The sequence below is a fragment of the Diceros bicornis genome, chromosome 20 (genome assembly GCF_020826845.1).
Source record: "Diceros bicornis minor isolate mBicDic1 chromosome 20, mDicBic1.mat.cur, whole genome shotgun sequence".
NCBI lineage: Eukaryota > Metazoa > Chordata > Mammalia > Perissodactyla > Rhinocerotidae > Diceros > Diceros bicornis.
Window position 1 is genome coordinate 53,448,170 of NC_080759.1, and position 21,526 is coordinate 53,469,695.

The 21,526-nt window shown below is 48.8% G+C and overlaps 1 protein-coding gene across 1 annotated transcript in view; it reads left to right on the forward strand.

Moving 5' to 3' along the window:
• DAP (death associated protein) overlaps positions 1-21,192 on the forward strand; it is a 66,511-nt gene extending 45,319 nt beyond the window's left edge. The window contains exons 3-4 of the mRNA XM_058564348.1: positions 17,707-17,749; positions 19,183-21,192. Of these exons, the coding sequence (XP_058420331.1) occupies positions 17,707-17,749; positions 19,183-19,296 (157 nt within the window). The 3' untranslated portion in view covers positions 19,297-21,192. The remainder of the gene's footprint in view (positions 1-17,706; positions 17,750-19,182) is intronic.
• The last annotated feature ends 334 nt before the right edge of the window (positions 21,193-21,526 follow it).

Genomic DNA, 21,526 nt, shown 5'->3' on the forward strand with positions numbered 1-21,526 from the left:
GGGAGATACTAAAATTTTTAGGGAATACAAGAGTCCGGCAAAAAAATCCAGCCCTTGTTGGCGGCTGCCAGGAATTGCCATAGAGAAGGTTGATGGGGTTTTTTCCTGTTAAATGTTAATTCAGACTCTTGAAAGTGGTCTTAATAAGGCACACACCCCTTCCTTCTTCTTCTGCCTCCAGCATCTATCCTCCTCATTTAGGATTCAACTCATGGTTCCGTCACCATTCTCAAGTTTGACTTGAGATGATCTCAAGAAGTACCTGTTAGCCTGAGCCCTCTTAATAGGGAGAAAAACTGTTGACTAGTCTTCAAGAGTAGTCTGGCATACACTGGAAGAAGAGCCCATTTGCTTGGGAATTCCAGGTTATCTCCCCATCACCAGCAGATCTGGTCCAGCCAGATTGGTAGGTAACACACATAAATCCACATATCTCTAATCGCTCCTTTGCAAGCCTCTGCGGCTCTCTGTGCACAAGGAGTTACGTGCATTCCTAAGACATGAGTCATAAACAACCCCGGTTAATCACCCAGGTTCATTCACTCCCTGCCACTGCTACAGGCTGCAGCAGCGACACTCACGTGCTGATGGTGTTTGTTGAGCCTCAATGTGCACCAGGCACTATGCAGGTGCTGGGGACACAACAAATTCAGCCGTTGTCCTTGACCTTGGAGGGGAGCTGGGTGTGCAAGAGCCTACACTGCCTCGTGATGGGTGAGAAGTTCTTGTGGGAACACAGCTGGGAGAGAACCAGTTCTGGCCAGAGGGCGGGGGAAAGACAACACAGGCGCCGCCTTTGAGCTGGTGTTTACCAGCTGGCTCGAGTATCAAAGTCATATGGGCAGAGGGAATACCAGCATTTCTTCCCCGCTTGACGAAACTAAGAGCCCCAGTAAAGCTGAGGATCATTCTAGAATTCTGTGTCTCAGCTTGGAGGGACCGAGCAACGTGTTCAGACTGACTTGCTTTTGAGAGTGAAAGGAGGCGCTGTTAGTAATTACACCGGGACCCAGGCCTAACACGGACTGTCCCGGGGAGTCAGGGGCCCACGACCATGCTAAGGTAACTGGTCAGGGAGGAGGCAGCAGGAGATTGGCTGCTTTTTTTTTTTTTTCCGGAAAAGGATAGGAATACAAATATAATGCCATCTGCCATTGCAATCCTTTTTGAAGATGGCAGTGCAGAAAATATACCTAAGGCACCGATAATGGACTCTCTCACAGCTCTATTACTGAACCATAAAGATGCTGGGGGGAGGGGGGATTATATTCAGATCAGGACCTTTTTGAGGCAAATGCCAAAGAAAAGCAACAAACTGCCTCTTGAGTTTAAGAAGAACTCGTCTTTGTCTGGGGCTCTTTGTCCATGATAGCACTTACCTCGAGGTAATACTCCCATTCCATCTTCCTTGGTGGATCTCCTTTGAAATACTGCCCTCCTTGTTTCCTTGGGAAAGCCTCGTGGCCGATGGATGCTTCAGGTCTCAACTGTGCACTCGCTTGCCCAACCAGACTCTGTGCCCCGCAGCTTTCCAGGTTTCCTCCTGGGTGTCACTGTACTTTAGGGTCCTTCCCTCTGGTTTCCAGGGTGACAGCTTGATCCTTGGATGTATTAGCCGAGGCTCTGGAACAGTGCAAACACAGGCAATTTATACCATGCTGCTCCAGGGGCCACATGGCCCAGGTTTTCTGGAATAGTTCCACTTTCCAATATTCTCTCCCATTATCCGCACAAGAACTTCTGTTTGTCAGGCAGTGCGTTCTAGTTTTGGATAACAAAATGCAAAACAATAGGGTTATTTACCTATCACATGGGACCCAGAAGAACAAAGGTCCTAAGTCCATTTGCAAGTAGGGCAAGTCTGTCTTGAGTCCCAACGCACCCTGCAGCCCACCACCCTCGCGCAGTTAGGCTCTGGGAGGGCCAGCCCCATCTGTGTCGGTCGCGCCGGGTCTCCAGTACCCAGCCCTGTGGCTGGCACAGTGGTTGCTCAGTAAATATTTATTCAGTGCACGGGCACGGTGGTGGTGTGCAAGGATCCACATGTGTGGACTTACCGTGCCCCAGTCATCCGTGCTGCCCTGGATCTCAGCTGGGCCAAGTCGAGCTCCCAGCCAGACCTGCTCTTAACTGAAATGTCCTCCTCTCCTAACCCTGACAAAACTCCCCTTCCTGCAGGGCCAGCAGGTGTTAAAGGAAAAAGAAAAAAAGGCCCCAACTCCTCCTTTCCCCCACCTTAGCTTGCATTCTAAAGTGTTTACCTTTGTGTGGTGATTCACTGCTGTCATTAACTGCGGAAGTTCTTATCCTCCTCTGAAATGTGGCCACGCTATTCCTACACTTTCTGTCGCTCCCTTGGAACAGATGGGCCTTAGATGCAGATTTGCTTGCCCAACTACGGTGAAAGAAGGAAGGTTCTGGTGTGGTCTGTTCATGCATGCCATCTCAAAGTGAGGATTGTAAAGTGTAGGTTCTCCTTTGATTTCTTAAACATTAAATTTACATTTAGCCCTAATATCCCTTGAAGTGTGTCACGTCCAGGCTGCTGAGAGCTCAGCACAGGATGTCTCATCCTGCTCATCCTCTTTGTGACTGTGGCCATGGGACTGTCTCTCCAGGTGCAGCTCGGTTTGGTAGGGAAACTCCAGGTCGCTGCTTGTTCTGTTCTTTCCCCAAAGCCCTGGCAAGATCCTCGAGCATCGCCTCAGGTTACAGATTGGAGCCATCTTCCAGACTCAAGGATGCGCTTCTCTGCTCTAATTTTCACATGAGAACCGTCCTGCAGTCCTCCCTCCGCACTGTAACGTGGCCTAGATGGACCTGCTTCAGTTCACACGCTAACCTCCTAACAGTTCTCTCCCCGAGTCACTCCTTGTGTGTGCTGCGGGCTTAAGTCACAGAGCTCACTTGATCTCGCCCGATTTCCCGTGAGCTCCGGAGGGGGTAATTAGCTCCTTATTTCAGATGAGGAAACTCAGGTTCAAAGAGTCCGCCTCAAGTGCCATGGCCACCTGGCTGTCAATTAGAATGCCTGTTCTCTTCCAGCCCCGTAAAACTGCCTTACCATTCAGTTGTCTGTCTCCTCGCTTTTTGGTAACAAGACACATTGAGTGCTTCATTGGAGGCGAAAGCAGATTATATGGCTGTCCCCATGGAAAGCAAAGGAGAGGGCCCTGAGAAAGCAGACACCCAGAAGGAAGGAGGAGTGGAGATGAGCGCTCTGGGCGTGGGCCGCAGTGCAGCACTTGGTGGATGCTCGCTCTCTCTGTGTGCCTGCTCTTCTCTTCTTCACTTGGAATCCTTCCTTGCCAAGGTCGTAGAGATTCTCTGGTTCCCCACACGTCCTCAGGAGCAGCCCTGGGGGAAATCGCATCCCTGATGGAAGATCAGCCGAGTGGGAGTTCCTCCTGTTGATCAGGACATGCTCGGTTTTCTTGTGGTTGCCACAGAGACTGGTCCCATTGAAAAAGGGAGAGCCTATTTCTGGAAAATCACGATGGCCTGTTCTCCACTTTAGTTTCTGGTAAACCTCACAGGCCTGCCCCGTTGGCCTCTTGCTGACATTCGAGGGGCCCTCTGGGACCAGCTTTCTGGTTTCTTTCATCTTCACCCCAGCACCTGTCCCAGAGCCCTGCACAGTGGGTGAGCTTCAAACGCTGGCTGGTGGAGAGGAGGAAGGTGATGAGGAGCGGGGCCAGTGTCCCTCCAGCCACTGAACAGGCAGGAGACAGGAGACGCTCCAAATGTAAAGCAAATGCTTCCTGATTTTGAGGCTTGCTTGTACTTGGTAGACACTATATGTATATACCTGTTGAGTGAACAAATGAATGAAACCGACTAATAAACAAATAAACCACAAGTAAACCTTAGGGCCCTGAATATTAATTTACCCAGTAGGTGACCCGGTCACCAGAGAAGATCAGAGCATCATGACTATTCAACATCAGGGAGTGAATGAGGACTTTAATCAGTGCTCAGGGTGTGTGACTTTGATGTTTGTGTATACCACAGTCGCTCCTGTTGTGCTCCCCTGCTATTAGGATATTCTGAAGTGCTTGCTCTAAACATGTGGTTGAGGGCGGGGCTCTTGGATTAATTGGAAGTCATCCTAACTCACTAGCTGGTTTGAAAAAGTAAGCAGAATTGGCAGTGGGTTTAGTTTTTTATGTACTTGACTTTTCTCCTCTTTTTCTGTTAATTACGGAAAAGGCACGAGGGCATGGTGTGATCTAAGGAGGGTCCACAGAGCCAGCGTTTTCAATCAGGCAGCGGCTGCATTTGCAAATCCGAGACCACTGAGGACGGCTTATCATGCCGCCTGGCCGCCTGGGGAGCAACTGCTGCTATCAGCTCACCAATCCCTCCCTGCCAGGAGTTTGGAGGGTGGATTAGGATATAATTACTGGTGAATCCAGCAACAGAGAAACCCAAAATCTCTTGTCCATCATCCCATGGACTTGAAGCTACGTTCAGTCCTCCCAGGCCGTGTTTCAACTTCTGCTAGATGCAGAGCCCCTGTTGCCAAGAGAGACCTGGCTGGAAGCATCTTGAGAGGAGGTAAAGGCTGGCATCTCTGCTCTGTGTTGCCAGGTTCTCTGTAAAAACATCCGAGGGACAGCTGGTCCCGTTTAAGGTTGGCCCTCTGTACTTCTGGAGATGGAAGTAGACCCAGACCAGAGGAGTGTTTTGGTGTCTGTATTTGATTTAATATCAACTTGTACTTCTTTCTACTAGGATTTCTATTAGCAGTTGTCTTGTCAGATTTTTTCCACTCACACGCTCACTTTTCTTTTTAAAGCCATGATAGCTGTGCTGTAGAAAATACATACTTCATACTTTGAACTGTGGACACCCTCCTCCAAAAAATCATACCCTTGTAAAACATGACCCTTGACCCTGAAGACAGCAGACTAGATCTGATTTCAAGATAGAGACAATAAATACTCTGATTTTTAGCACCTGTCTAATCAGCATTAACTATTCACTGGCACTTCTCTGTACTTGAAATTCAAAGAATGACGCTAAAACAAATGTGTCCAGAATCAAAGATGGCATACAGTGGTCCCCCTTATTCTCAGGGGAGACGTTCCGAGGTTTTGCTTTCCTCCTTCTCTGGGTTTTGCTTCCCAAGGGTAACTGAAACCAAGGAAAAGTAGGGACGACTGTAGTTTAAGTGTAAATGTTACTTACTGAAATGCGGTAACATTTAGAACTTTTAATACATATATGATAGTGACACAGGTTGTCTGATAATTATACAGTGTGCAGTACCTAGGAGGCTTCCCGAATATTGCCAAATATTGCCTGATTTAGCACATTTAGAAGCGGCCCACCTACAGTCCCCATCTTCCAACACTGTGGCTTTGGTGCTTACCAACAGGCAGGCTTCCCCTGCCCCCAGCATCTGCTACATTGCCACATGGTAAAACACACAGAATTTTTTTTTTTAATTTTAAACTTAGCACTTGCCTTTAATGATAATCTACATTCTTCCTCAAAGATATCTTCCCTGGAACATTTAGCGACATACAGGAAGCAGTCAATTTTCTTGCCCTACACTGTTTAAATAACACAGGATGCTGGGAGCAGATGGGCAGGGCTTCAAATTCTTTGGCACTGGGAGATCATTTTCTCTCTGTAATGCCCTTGAATCCTGTCCCAGGGTAAGTAAGGTGCTTAGAACAAGGAACGAGAAAACTTCGGGTGGACATGCTGGCATTCTTCAAAGAAGCTCTAAGGAACCCTAGAATTCTCTAGTCTTTAAAAAAAAAAAGAAAAAAATTCTTAAATTACAGTTTAGAAGACAAAATAGCAACTTCTAGACTGTCTTTATGTAAGAAATTAATTCAATATTTATTACCACTAAATGATTTTGTCAGTGGAGGCAGTGTTCTAAACACAGGGTATGCAGTATTTCATTTAAACTCCCAACTGTTCTATGAAATAGGGATTATTCCCATTTTACGGATGGACACTGAGCCTCAGACAGGCTGCTCATCTGAACTGAGATTTGAACCCAGAGCCATTTGTCTCCAAAGCCCAGGTCCTCAAACTCTGCATTGCACGCTTTCCTGTGTGCTTCCGAATCTTCTCTGAGCTCTGTAGAGGCAGAGGCAGAATGAGGTGGGTTTTCTAGACATGCAGATGCCCAGCACCCTGGCTCACCCACACCCTGTCAGGAAGCATGGCCCTTGTGTCTCTCAGCAGCTGTGGTGACCGCTCTGTGTTGTGGTGAATGCAGAGATTCTCTGGCCCAGGAGATCCATAAGATGCAAGCTAATAACTAGAATACTTACTGTATTTATCTCATCTTCTTTGCATCCAGGGAAGGAGGGAGAGTAAGGAGAGAGCAGAGGAAAGAAGAAGGGAAAGCCATCAGTCATATGATGAGATCGTCCTGTGTGTAAAGAGTGCTAAGCTTAGAGTAGCTTTCTAGGAATGTGTGTCTAGAGGGAAAATGAAGATTCCCAGGCCCTGTTAAGGTAGCTGTCAGTGTATGTTCTGAGTTTCTGTGTGACACATTGTTTACGTATAAGCCGTACTTGCCCTACACACTCAGTACCTGGGTGTCGGCCTTCTCTAAAGGAGCAGGTGGGTGAAGTGTTGACATCTGGATCAACAATTAGCCAAATATCTGTGGGTGGAATGTTATCTAGAGAGAAGTCTTTTGGAAGCCCCAAAGAAGAACTTCCTCCCACATGGAGACTTTGACCCCCGCTTGTGTCTAGGACAGGCTGAGAACAGGCCGGGCTAAGGTTTTGTCCTAAAGTCACAGCACCCTTGGGTCAGGAGGTCTGAATAAGAGAACGAGAGAACACCCTTGCTGACACCAACCCTGAGTCCTCTCCTTGAAGGTGAAGTGTTACGAGACCAGTTTGAACATGAGCTCAAACATTCTCCCATAAGAGAGTACATTCGCTCATGCCTTTTAAAAAAGATATTACAAACTCCATATACCAAATCTAAAAAGAATTGGGTTCCAGATTATCTTCTCTTAGATTTAGAATTTTATTTAAAGCACTTGAATTGTCTTATTTACCTTTAGTCAGACTCACTGGACAACACCTGTTCCTAGGGAGAAAGGGACGCACTCGTCCCAAGGTGCCAGCAGCCCCTCCCTGCCCACAGTGGACTTCAGCTGCCAGGTATCCTGAGCCTGGCGGAGTGGGCCAGAGCTTGGCCGGCCTCGAGAGCCAGCAGCTAAAAGGACCAGCAGTGCCATCTTGTGGGAGTGCTCCCGGCTCCTGAAATCAAGGTGGAGGAGGGCACAACCTTGACTGTCGACTTTGAAGAATGACTTTACACAGAAATGTCAGTGTGCAGTCAAGTGCGATGTTTCCCTCTGGTCACCAGCCATGCTAATTATTATTTTGGTGTCTAGAAAATTAATAACCCAAATAAATTAACACCAAGCCAGAAAGATATTTCAAGAACTAAAATGGCTAGAAAGGATTTGTTTTCCATCTATCTACTAGCAAATGTATTTAAAATCACCCCAGGTGGGAATATATTTTTCTGTAAGCTCCGTGAAAACACAAAGCCACAGGTCTAGATCAGAGTCAGAATATAGCAGCAGAATCTGCTTATAGATTGCCTTTGGGCTCTATCCTTTCACAGGGAGGGTCGACAAGAAGACTGCTTTTCCCAGGTATCATCGTGCAAGCTGGGCTGCACCCCAAATCACCCACCACCATCAGTGTAAGGGCACAGGGCCCCCCAGACCTCGTTCCATTCGTTCTGATAAAAATTAAATCATGCCTCTTCCTTCTGCTCACTGTGCTCTAGCATCATGTCCTTCCCATCACACACACACATGGACCTCAGCTTAAACTTTAGCTTTCTGGGGTCTGCATTGACTCCCCTCTGTGAAGTAACCCCCCCCAAGTGTGTTCCGGCAGAGCACCTTGTTCGTTTCTTCCTGGTGCTGGTTGCCATTTGTAATTCCACACCTCAGCACCCTGACTCCCATGCTGACTAGAGTCCCCGAGGGGAGCTGCCCCCTCTCCCCGGCTGTCTGTCGGAGGGCTCGGGCAGCACAGCTGAGGTGTGGGGGTGATGTCACTCCCGGGCGGCTCGGAATCACCATCAGCCCCTCAGTGATGGGGTGCGGTATCACTGTTTACATTAGTGGGGCTGGATTGGGGGACCATCGTGCCTCCCCCTCCCCTTTTGGCTGTGCACAGATACCTTGAAAGGCTGTGGGGTCTGGGAGCTGATGCACCCCTTGTGAGGATGTCACAGGTTAAACGGGGCGCTTCTGTCATTTGGCCTCAGGAGAGGCGCCTTCTCACGGAACAGTTAGCTACTTCTTGGAAAATGCAGTGGAGCCTCTGACACAGCTTTCTGGACCTGAGTGTTTTGAGAGCAACACTCCCTGAGTCACCAGGCCACTTTGACTTTCAGGGTGATTTTGAGGGGGAAGTCCCTGTCTCAGCACTCACATGCTTTCTTACCAGGAAGAGGGGGAGTGTCACATGGTGACTGCCTCCCGAGTTTCGATGTAGCCTTTTCTGGATGGCACAGTGCTACTGCTGAGCACTGCCAGTGCCCCAGCTAGGATTCCTTCCATCCTTGCCTCCTGTGCAGTGACAGGGGCTGTGCGTGGAGGAGAAGCTGGTGGTCTCAGTGCCGAGCCTGTCCCCTCAGAGCACGCGGCCTCCTGCAAGCTCAGCCGGCCTCCTCACTGCTGTGCGTTTCTTCTTGTCTTCAGTGGGCTGGGAAAGTGAGCAAGCAGGCCATTCAGATCACGTCAAGATAGAAATCAGATTGAGGGCCCAGGGAGTTTTCCTTCACATCAGGTCCCTCGATTTGGTGGCATCTGTTTTGTTGTTCACAAACCTTTTTTTGCTTACCTCTGAAGCCCTGTGTCCCTGATAAGTGGGGTCATTCTACAAGGCTGGGGGGTCTGAAGATCACAGAACTGGACTAGGTGTGGGAGCGTGGGGCTGGTGCCTGGAAGGGAGCGGGGATGTGTCGTCATCCCAACACCTGACATTCATGGAGGGCTTGCTGTGTGCTAAGCAGCGTGTGTCTGTACAGTCAACTAGTGAGGGAGGGCCCGCTGCTATCCCATTTTACAGATGAGGAAGCTACACCTCGACAGGTCAGACACCAGCCCACCCCCCGGTCATTGGCAGAGCCAAGACTCGAACACGGACTGACGTGAGAGCCGGTGTGCGGCTGGCATCTATCTGCCGCCTTTCCTCCTGGCCACCTCCTTGGACCATACAGACTGTGTTTTGACTTGATGGATAATTTGAAACCTTGACTGGGCTTTGTTCCTGAAGCCCGGGAGCCGAGATGTGTGTGATGGTGGGACCAACAACCCAATAGAAGGCACGGAGCTGAGAGCTCTGAGACCCGCACCCTCCAGGCTCTGCCTCTGGGACCATGAACAAGTTTCAGCCTCTCCCAACTGCCATTCTTCCATCCATAAAATAGACTCTATAAAATCCATTATCAAGTCAGAAAGTAAATGTTTAGGCAGACTTGAATATATTGTACTGTCCGGTTGGATAAGGGACTCTGATTACATTTAGATTACTTACTTTAAAAATCTGCATCTCGGGACCGGCCTCGTGGCGTAGCGGGTAAGTGCGCGCACTCCGCTGCTGGCGGCCCAGGTTCAGGTCCTGGGCGCGCACTGACGCACCGCTTGTCAGGCCATGCTGTGGCAGCATCCCATATAAAGTGGAGGAAGATCAGCACGGACGTTAGCTCAGGGCCAGTCTTCCTCAGCAAAAAGAGGACGATTGGCATGGATGTTAGCTCAGGGCTGATCTTCTTCACAAAAAAAGAAAAAAATCTGCATCTCTAAATCATACGGGAGCCAGAACCCAAAAATGGAGGCCACTACATGACCCTCTTCTCACCCGTAAAATGAGGGCGTCAGGCTAGTGCCCTGGCCGGCTTTTGTTCCTAGTCTGACTTTGAGCATTTACCTACTGTGTGACCTTCAGAGACATTCCTGAACCTCTCTGATTCACTGTTCCCTCATCTGTAAAAGGAGATAGTAGTTCCCACTCCATAGGGTTGAGAGGGTTAGATACACAGTTCTGTGTAAAGTACTTGCCTCAGGGCCTGGCCCACCGGAAGTGATCAGTGAATAGTAGCTGTTATCATCTAGGATCATTCCCATCCTTACGGGGAAATAAAGAACAAACAGCACAGTGGAGGTTGTGCGTCTCCATCTTCTGTATGAGAGCTGCCTGCTGATGTTTTCAGAGTGCGTTTTCATGAAGAGGAGAAAGCATTTGCAGAGGACGATTTAGTGGCCTTCCTTGAACCCGGATCAAAACTGCCGACATGAAAATGATTCTGTTCACTAGAACTTTCCGGTACTGCCTTTGCTGCCATTTTGACTGCTCTGAATGGGATAGGTGATGTGACTGGATTCCCGGTCTTCCTGATTGCTGTGTGTATCTCCTCATCCTCAGACGCTCCTCCCCGATAACTAAGTGGCCCTAAGCCCTGTCCGGAGGCTTGGGAAGGCGCAGGCTGACCCGGCGGGCACCGTTGAATCCCTCACTTCCTAGAAGCCTACTCTTGGGTGAGGGGGCAGCTGGCACTCCCTGGGGGTTCAGGGAAGAAGGGAAAGGAGCCCAAACAACCAGCTGGGAGAACAGGGCAGGTGCAGGGCTGCAGGTGCAGATCACTGCCACGACATTGCCTTACGTCGCAGTCCTGGGAGGACTGCTGGCAGGTCAGTCCTTGCCAGGGAGCCCAGAAGCACCTCCCCAGGCTGGACTGGGAACGTATGTGTCCTGCAGAGGTCTGGGCTGCGCGGGCACATCTTGAGTGTCTGCTGCAGTCCTGGGCAAAACTGTAGAAAGCACACTGGAAACCAACCGAGATAGTGGAGGAGTTTGCGTTCGTGCCCTTTAGCCTGGGAAAGGGTGTCCCAGAGGCCAGTGGTGGCCTTCCTCAAACGTCAAAGGTCTGTCCCACGGAAGAGGCCCAGACTTGGGAAGGGGCCACTGGGCAAAGTGCAGGGAACCAGAGACCGCATCACCTGGGAGACATCACAGAGGCCACCTGAGGGCCCACGAGCCCCTTGTCTGCAGAGGCACGAAGGCATGAGCTGTGCATGGGCTGTGTTGGCATTCCACACAGGAGGGAAGCTGGCCCAGGCCTCCACTGTTAGGCTCGCATCCAGCCACAATGCACGAGGTGGTCGGTTTTCATCTCTCAGAGCTGGGCAGAAAATGTCCCATCACCCAGGACCTGTGCCCTCTCTCCAGGTCATCAAGTCTTAGGGCCCAAACAAACAATGTAATCTGAGTCATTTTTCTGTTGATTACACGTTAGACTAGTAGTGCTTTGGATATGAGTTAATTAAAATATATTGAAATTTATTTCAGTAATTACTGTTTTAGAGTTCAGGGGAGTTTTAAAAATATGAAGTGTTTCCTCAGGGCTGGGGACTTTGATTTAAAAATGAGACTATCAAACTGAGTCCTGAGTTTGCATTCCATGGGATCCCACATTCACTAAGCATTTATGGTATTTTATCTTGCCTGTTTGGAATGCCAATAAGGTATACACCTTATTCATCAAGGAAATTTATAAAATAAATAATAGGAAACTTTCATTTGGCACAAATGACCCTTGTTAAGCCTTTGATTTGGTCCTTACCAGGAGAAGACTGGAAATGTGTTCTCTGTGAACATTCCGCGGCTGCGTAGGGCGGGTGTGACAAGGCTGCAAACTTTCTGCTGATGTATAGGAGGTATTACAGCTCTAATCCCTGATAATTCTGCCTTGCTTGCAGTTCCTTTAAATTAAATGTGTGATTTTAAAAACCTGGAAAGGCCTGAGGATGTGGGGAGGACAGGAATGATATTTTTCACTGTCTCTGTTTCCTGAGAGAAAGTAATGTTGCTTCCTCAAAACAACATCTGTCAGAATGATTTTCATCAGATTAAATAAGTCCTCAAAGCCGATATCACAGCTTATAGAATCTTGGAAATGTAGGTTATGCTTTGCATGGAACCCGAATTGAATTTAAAATGTGTGTGTTTTAGCAAACACAGCTTTGCAAGCAGACTCTTTATCGGGGTTTCTTGTTTGTAAATTTCTGTTTAAACTACCATATCTCAAGGAGTTTAGAAAATTTTTTACTGTATAAATGGAGTAAAGAGTCATTTGCCAATTTAAGATGCTACGAATTGTAGATGGAAAAAGGCAATGAGCTCAGGGCCCTTTGGCCAAGCCTGAGGACAGCCTGCCTCGCACACACGCTCTGCCACGGTCGGAGCCCCGTGAAGCAGAGGCTGCTGTTAGAGAGGAGGCCAGAGGCCAGCTTCTGCCGCCTTTTCACAGGTGCTGCCCTATGTCCTGACGGTCGATTACGGCCTTTTCAGTTGTAGAGAAGAGAAGATGACCATTTTGGAGGGAATTTTATGTTATAAAGACCTTGAATGAAGGATCACTTCAGATTGATATTTATTATTCCTTGCTGCAAGGAAGCTGATTCTTAAAATTGGTTGCTAAATCGAAACCACAATGAGATACCACTTCATACCCATTAGGATGGTTACTACCAAAAAAAACAGAAAATAACAAGTGTTGGAGAGGACGTGGAAAAACTGGAACCCTTGTGCACTGTTGGTGGGAATGCACCATGGTGACACTGCCAGGGAAAATGGTTTGGCAGTTCCTCAAAACGTTAAACACAGAATTACCATAGGACCCAGCAGTTCTCCTTCTGAGTGTGTACGTGAAAGAATTGAAAGCAGGGACTCAAACAGATACTTGTACACCCATGTTCATAGTATCATTAATCACAATAGCCAAAAGGTCCATCAGCAGATGAATGAATAAACAAAATGTGGTCTAGCCATACAAGGAATATTATTCAGCCTTAAAAAGGAAGAAAATGCTGATACCTGCTGCAACATAGATGAACATTATGCTGAGTGAAATAAGCCAGACACAAAAGGACAAATATTGTGTGACTCCACTTATATGAAGGACCTAGAGTAGTTCAATTCATAGGACAGAATGTACGGCAGTTACCAGGAGCTGGAGAGGAGGGAATGGGGAGTTATTGTTTAATAGGTACAGAGTTTGTGTTGAGGATGATGAAAAAGTTCTGGAAATGGATAGTGGTGATGGTAGCATAATGTTATGAATATACTTAATGCCACTGAACTGTACAATTAACAATTGCTAAAATGGTAAATAAAACAAAATTTTCTGTGTGTGTGTGAGGAAGATTAGCCCTGAGGTAACATCCGTTGCCAATCCTCCTCTTTTTGCTGAGGAAGATTGGCCCTGGGCTAACATCCATGCCCATCTTCCTCTACTTTATATGGGACACCGCCACAGCATGGCTTGATGAGCGGTGCCTATGTCCACGCCCGGGATCCAGGCCGGCGAACCCCGGGCCGCCGCAGCGGAGCGCACGAACTTAACCACTATGCCACCGGGCCAGCCCCAATAAATACACATTTTTTAAAAAATTAGTTGTTTGCGGGCCGGCCCCGTGGCTTGGTGGTTAAGTGCACGCGCTCCGATGCTGGTGGCCCGGGTTCGGATCCCGGGCGCGCACCGAGGCACCACTTCTCCGTCCATCCTGAGGCCGAGTCCCACATACAGCAACTAGAAGGATGTGCAGCTATGACATACAACTATCTACTGGGGCTTTGGGGGAAAAAAATAAATAAATAAAATCTTAAAAAAAAAAAAAAATTGTTTGCTGAGCTAGCTGGGGTTTTAAAGCAAACCTGGAAGGAAAGGGAGAGTTTACACTCTGTCTTCAGAAGGATTGTGTAACTGGAGCTGCCGAGAGCTAACGCAGCCCGAGTCTCCTCTCCAGGCTAGATAAGACTGCATGTGCAGCACAATTCTTAAATGTTGTTTTATTTTAAAAAAGTGCAATCTAAAAGCAAGACCCTCCCCTCAAACGTGCTGGATCTGCAGGGCTTTTTCTTTCTTTCTTATTAGTACCCATAGATGCGGGATGAAGTTTTGAGATCTGGCCCCCCCCTCCTTGCCCCAGGTTAATTGGACGGAATGTGCATGGCTTTGGTTGTCCCAAAAGTCTTATGTGACTGAAGCCAGCTCACTGCCCCTGCTCCTCTGGCCAGATTCAGCCCTCTGGGGGTGCACACAAGGGCAAGTTCACACCCTTTCTATCCCGAGTCCCTTTGACGGGGCAAACACCACACCCAGCAGAAGGAATGGAGGCTTCAGTGGCCAGGACACAGGTTGGCCTGGCCACAGTGGCTTCTTGCCACACCGTCCCCAGCCCCTGCGCAGCTCCCTGAAGACCCCAGTGGGCCCCTCGGTGTTAGAGCTGCACGTGCTGTGTCTTGGCTGCTGCCCATCAATAAATGTGTCATATGAGTATGCACTGATAAGAAGCAGAATACGTTTTAAGACATATACCAAAAACAAAGATTTGAAAAGGGGATGCTTGAACTCTTAATTCTTAATTGTTTAGTATTAACTTAATTTTTTAAATATTTATGTTAATGTAAAATTTTAATACTGACTTCTATAATTTTTAGTATTTACCATTTCCATATTTGTTTGCAAAGTGTCCACCTGGGGTATATGCATCCCCTTGGGAAGCCACTGCTTTAGGAACTTTGTCGGCTGTTCCCTCTTCTCACCCCTAACCCAGAAGTGGTTTATGAATTCCAGGTATAATGTTTCAAAAATCCCCCCCCCTCAAACCTAAAGAGCCACTTTGTACAGAACATACGTACCCTAAACATCTGGCTCACAAAGCAAGCCAGCACCCTGCTCACCTCCACCCATCACCTCAACTGTTATCAGAAGCATATTTCTTTACTCTGAGGCCAACCTGCTGGTCATTGATACACTCTCCCTTTATGAGCGGAATCCAACCAGCGTTACAACTCAACAGCTTAAGTAATGACGTGTCAGGGTGTAAATGCCTCTGTAAGACTGGGGGTTAGGGAGAAGAGTGATCTACTGATTCAGTTGCAATTTTCTGATAGTGCAGTTCCGTGTGTAAATGTGTATGTTTGTGTGTTTTATACACATGGTAATATAGAATTACAAGTGATTTTAACTTTTTTTTGCTTGTCTGCTTTTCAACAATGAATGTATACATCATACAAATATACATATATAGAGAGAGAGAGAATATATATTTATATACATGTATGAAATGGCCCAAGCTTCCTTGGCCATCTTTTGGGGTGCACTTTGGGGTGGGGGAGCTAATCTCCCGTATCGTATATTTATTCTGATAGATTCACTCACTGTGGGTGACTTTCTCATCAAGTTCTTGCTCGCAGAGAGCTGTCTCTATTTCTGCCTTTCAGAGCCTTGGCTTAGGTTACACAACCAATACAAAGTGGAGAGGATTGAAGTAATGGCGCACTCTTGATACAAGAAGATGGCCATGCCTTATTGGAAGGTGATACTGCATAATTAGTTATCAGAATGGAACCATCTCAACTTCAGGTGCTTCCTGCATTTTAAGGGAACATTCAAAACTTAAGAAACTTTTGTGCTGCCGTTTCCATATTCTTTTCCAAAACATTTATAATATGTTAGAATCCAGAACGTGGTTCCTATGCTTTGGATGGAAAACGCTTGGTGGTGAATACCCTGGAGGCCGAGCCTATGAGTGTGGAGCAGTCTCGGAACAGGATTCCAAACGAATCCAGTCATACTATGTAGGGGACTGACACTTGAGCTGAACTTACTCATCTCTGGCTGGCTGTAGAACCTGTAGCCAAATCACATTTGTAATAAAAGAAAAAAAATCCGGGGCCGGCCCGGTGGCGCAAGCGGTTGAGTGCGCGCGCTCCGCTGCGGCGGCCCGGGGTTCGCTGGTTCGGATCCCGGGCGCGCACCGACGCACTGCTTGGTAAGCCATGCTGTGGCGGCGTCCCATATAAAGTGGAGGAAGATAGGCACAGATGTTAGCCCAGGGCCGTCTTCCTCAGCAAAAAAAAAGAGGAGGATTGGCGGATGTTAGCTCAGGGCTGATCTCCTCACAAAAAAAAAAAAAAAAAAAAGAAAAAAAATCCAACCTAGTTAACCACACAACAAAAGCTAAGTAAAACCAAAGTCATGGAGGGGTCGTTTCTGTGCTGCTTTAGTAAGACTGGAAGTATCTTTTTTTTTTTTTGTGAGGAAGATTGGCCCTGAGCTAACATCTGCCAATCCTCCTCTTTTTGCTGAGGAAGACTGGCCCTGGGCTAACATCCATGCCCATCTTCCTCCACTTTATATGGGATGCCGCCACAGCATGGCCTGCCAAGCAGTGCGTCAGTGTGTGCCCGGGATCCGAACTGGGGAACCCCTGGCCGCTGCAGTGGAGCGCGCGCACTTAACCTCTTGCGCCACCGGGCCGACCCCCAAGACTGGAAGTATCTTAATCTCATGGAGTAACAGAAATTACCTAGGGGAATTTCAGGTGTTCTTGCTAACTCTTTGGGATGTCAACAGTGAACTGCGAATACTGGGACTTTTGCCTGCAGCAAAACAAGACAAGACACGTGGTTTCCTTCAAAGGTCCCCCAGCAGTGGAGCAGAGCAGCAGAGCCGGTGCGAGGCGGGCTGGGCGGCTCGAGGGATGGATTCCGCTCTGTCTGTGGGCGAGACCGGCCTTAAGCAGAACTGTCCACCTCCTCGAGCTGCCCCTGCTGCTCCATGGACACGGGACAGCTCTCCTCTCCGGGCTGGCCTTGCATTCACCTGTTGCTCCCGGGTCTCCTTACCTCTGGTCAAGGCGTTTCAGAGGTGTGCACCCCTGTGTACTACCTGGAACTGTGTTCTGATGGTTTTAAACTGACGCATGCAGCCAATAAAAAAATGCATAGTAAAGCATATAATAACATGGAAGTATGCTCACCTTATCCTAAGTGCAGAAAGAAGATTACAAAACAATGTGACTCTTTTTGTAAGAAAAAAAAATTTAACAACAAATGTGTCTATCTATCCATAGAAAGAAAGACTGGAAGGATATCCAACATGTTAACAGTGCTTATCTCCAGGTGGTAGAATTACAGGTGATTTTAACGTGCTTTGGCTTGTCTGCTTTTCAACAATGAACATGGAATTCTTTGGTCTGTATTCCATCCTGTCCGTGTTGGTGACAGTGTGGGCGAGCTCAGTATGATTTAAGATGTTAAACAAGGGCAATAGCTTCACAAGGGCCTTTCATTTTTAAGACTCGGGGTCCCATAGGGGCCAGGAGCTTTGCATTGGCTCTGGGATCTCCCCCGGTAGAAGCTGCTGGAAGCCATGGTCTCCGGGGGGGGACTCTGGAAGGAGGAGCCCTCAGCCCGGCAGACGGGGAAGCTCCTTGGTTGCAGTCTCCGCGTTCATCCAGTGTGACCCTGCTTCTTTCCTCCTTCAGAGAAGCGCCCATGTCCGTATCCTCTTGAAACCAAAACTACTGGGCTTGCCCACAGTTGCAGTGAGGGGATGAACCAAAAATGAAAACAAAAAGAAAGTGCATTTCGGTAACTCGCCTGCTGTTTGCTACAGTCTGTTGTCCTCTCTTGCTCTTGCGGAAGTCGCCTCAGGAGAAGGGGGCTCCACAGTGTCCCGCGCCCAGTAACACAGAGGAAGAGGTGTGCTCCCGCTTCCCCCCTCCTCCTCAGGGTCAGTTTGTTACACGCCCGGAAACCAGCCTCGTCCACATTCGCGGTGCCCGCCGCATCCCCCTCGTGTGAGTTTTTCTGTTAACCAGTCTTTTCCCTTCTTGTCTTCCAGTCCGCCCAAACCGACCGTGTTCATCTCTGGTGTTATCGCCCGGGTAAGAGCCGTTCCATCACCTCGGGGCCTCAGCACGCGGTCTCTCGATTCCTCCTGTCTTTGTTAAACCCCGTTCATCCAGTCTGGGGTCTGGTGGCTCTGAGTTGTCCCGTGTCCATGGAGCGTGCTTCTGTCCTTAGGCATGTATGAAATCATGTCAATGTGGGACGCACGCGGGAGCTGGAGCTGCCTTCTCTCCTCCCGCCTCACCTGCCCCCCTTCTCTTAGACTCGGCCAGGGGTCGCCCAGCCACCCACCAGCCATGTGTTTCTGGGTGACCTGTGAGCGGAGAATGTTTTTACACTTTTAAATGGCTGAAAAAATCAAAATAAGAATTGTATGTCATGACATGTGAAGATGATGTGAAATTCAAATTTCAGTCCACAGATAAAGTTTTTGTGACATGAAGCCACGCCCATTTACGGGTGTATCATCTGTGGCTGCTTTCATGAGACAGTGTCAGAGCTAAACAGTTGAGGCCGAGAGTAGGACCCACAAAGCCTAAAATATTTACTGTCTGGCCTATTACAGAAAGCATCTGCCGACCCCTGGACTAAACTCATCTCACACCCTTTGTGTTTCGGGACCCCCCTCTTCTGGTGAGACCCCACATTTTGTTTTAACTACAGACCTCCCCCAGCAAGCTCCCGCTTTGGGGATGGCACAGTCGTCCATAGTTCTGTGGCTCACTGTACGTTCGAGCCCTTAGCACGTGATGTATAAGAAAATGACATATTGGGGACAGCTCCCACAGCCATCCAGAGACCCTGGGATAGATGGGTGGAACATCTACTAGATGTGAGAAAATGAAATACCGACACAGGTCCAAGGTCACCCCATGCCAGTTGGCTGCGCCAGAGCATGCTATGGCTCTAGGCTGCCCAGGGGGGCCGGATCCCAGCCCCCCCACACATGCCCTGTTGGCACAAGAAGGCAGTTCCTCCCTGAAAAACAGCCGGGTACCTTCTCCAAGACTCAGTGGGGTGAATCCAACTCTATCCCACAGCTTTCAGCCCTGCCCTGTGCGTTTCCTTCCCGACTGGTGCCCCTGACCCCCCTCACAGCCGTGGTGGCAAATCTGAACTGAAGACCCTGGATTAGGTTCTGTCTTGCCCCCAATTCAAAAGATCACAAGAACAGTTCTACCAGAAGAAAGCCACCAACACACTTAGTTCTCAGTGAGTCGTATGGTGACTGATCTCATGGGGCCAGAGACAGCGAGCATCCTCACCTTCTGGATAGTACGTGGCCTCAGTGCTCGCTTCTGCTCCCCAGAGCTTCAGGACCCCTACAGCCCCAGGAGACAGGCTTCTACCTGTTGGCAGGCTCCCCATGCCATCCTGCACCCTGGTGGACTCTGGGTTGGGGCCTTGCTCATGCACATACCCAGCTGTTCCATGTTGATGGGCCAGTGCCTTCTGTGTCTCCTGACAGGGCGACAAGGACTTCCCCCCAGCGGCCGCCCAGGTGGCTCACCAGAAGCCCCACGCCTCCATAGACAAGCATTCGTCCCCAAGAACCCAGCACATCCAGCAGCCTCGCAAGTGACCCGCGAGGACCCAGCACCCTCACCAGCCGTGCCTCGGTTCCCCAACCTTTGGTATTTCCCCAGTAAAGAGAACTGGCTTTGTCTTCAGAATCCTGCTCCACTGGGAAGTCTAAGACAAAGCAAAGCACCCCTTCCTTTGCCTTAAATTTCCATATCTAAAACTAGAAACTGATCAGACCCCAAACCTTATTTCCTGGGAGTCCTGGCTGGTGTCGTTTGAGGATCATTGTGCCCCAAAAGTGCCATTAGCAGAACTGGCCACGCCCTGAGTAAAATGAAGTTGTTCAAAGTTTAGCTTTAGTACCATTTCAGCCATCACCCAAGTCTCTACCTGTGGTCTTAAAACCCAGAGGGCACAAATATGGGAAGATGAGATTAGGGTGGGGGAAAGGCTCAATCATTTCATGCTTTTTAGTAACAGGACAATAAAATCTTAACACCTGGGGGGAGTAAGAAGTGAGGGTGCTAATTACAGTGGCAGGTTCAAAAGGCAGCGCAGGGGAGACTTGAAACAGACAGCAACACTCAATTTCCCTCCTGGTGTGACGAGGGACCGCCGTCCAGGGCGACACCAGCACTCCCAGGAGAGCCGAAGGAAAGCTGCATCTCTGAAACGGCTCTTCTGCTCCAGGAGTCATCTTGCTGAAAAAGTAAAATGTAGGTAGTTTGCCCGAAGGGAGTACTTCCTGAATGAGCTCTCTCAGTGTGGGTCCCAAGCCCCACCCTGCCTCACCATCCAGACAGGCTCCACCAGGAAAACTGAGGCCAGCCTGCATTTTTTCAGTAATCACCGCTAGAGCTGCCTTTGAGTTCTAGAAGTGATCACTGACCAGGTGGAGGGATAGACTTATAGCTAATTCAGGAACACCAGAGCAAGAGCATTGAATGCGTGGAGAGACCAGATGAAAATCTGCCCTTTGTCTCCCTGGGGAAAGGTAGAAACACCACATTCCATTTGAGCTAAGAAAACCTGTTTGTCAATCAGTCAAACTGTCCAGCATTCCTCTGCCCCAGAGCATATTTGCCTGGGCCCGTCAGGCCCATGTCCACTCGGGCACGTCAGATTGTCCTCCACTTTCTGCACACGCTTCCTGCCCAGAGGCGCCCTAGGCTGCTCGCTGGCTCACGCTGTAAAGTACCTGCTTTTCTGAAGAGCCAGAGGGCTCGTGGACTCAGATGTTAAAATCTTCCAGAGCAGATGCTTTTGGAGAGGACGTGCCCCGACCGTCCTGCTTGCTGTAGTGACATTAGCTGCAGGTCAGTGGTGGTGCTGGGAGCAGCATGTCCACCACCAGCCTTTCTGATGCCGTTATCAGATGCCCGTCTGCCCACTGGTAAGAGTGATGCAGACCTAGGCAGACCCACCCCTGGCCCTTCCCTAAGGGAGAAACACCACGCTGCTTCGCATTCTAAAGGCAACATTTGGTTTCCATCTCACTGACTTGCAGAAGCCAGGGTCTAACCCGCAAGGCACCATGTTGTCACATGTTCTTAATCTCTGAGATGTTGGTATAAACTGAGACTGGCTTTTGGCGATGCAGGCTGGGTGGGCAGTGCTGCCGTGGGTCCACTGAGCAAGCAGCTTCCTCCCGGCCCGCCTCCTGGAGCTGGCATCTAGGAAGGGACGCTCAGAGCAGGCAGCTCTATGGCAGGCCGGTGCAGACCATTGCCCCCTCCACTACAGAAATTGAGATGCATCCTTGATACTTTCTAGTTCTGCAGCCAGGGGCGCCGTACTGTTTCCCAAGGTGCATTTTTCATGTACTTTTAGCTACGTCTGGCCTGTATCTGTGGGCTTTAGCTCATTGGAAGCAAAATGTTTTTCTGAATGAGTTGATCAATTGTTAACTTCAAAAGTAATAATGATTATAATAAAGCTCCTGCATTTCTTCTCATGGTTTGTTTTTTCTTTTATTTCAGAGATGTTTCTTTTACGTTTGACTAGCGCTGCCAGATGGTTTCAACAGAAATAGGAGCGTGCATACGTGATGGGTATTTTCACAAATTGTTTCCAGACACAAAGTCGAACTGTCAGACACCTGGCACCTCAAGTCTAATCATCTACTTTAAAATGTCGTAAAATGGAAAGTCTTAATACAGTTGATTAAAACATCCTGCTTGGGCCCAGCAGCTGGCCCTGTGCTAGGCAGGCCCTTTGGGGACAGACTTAAGAAGGAATTAGTAACAGAAGGCCCAGGAGGGCTGTGAGCAGCTTTTGACGAACCAGAC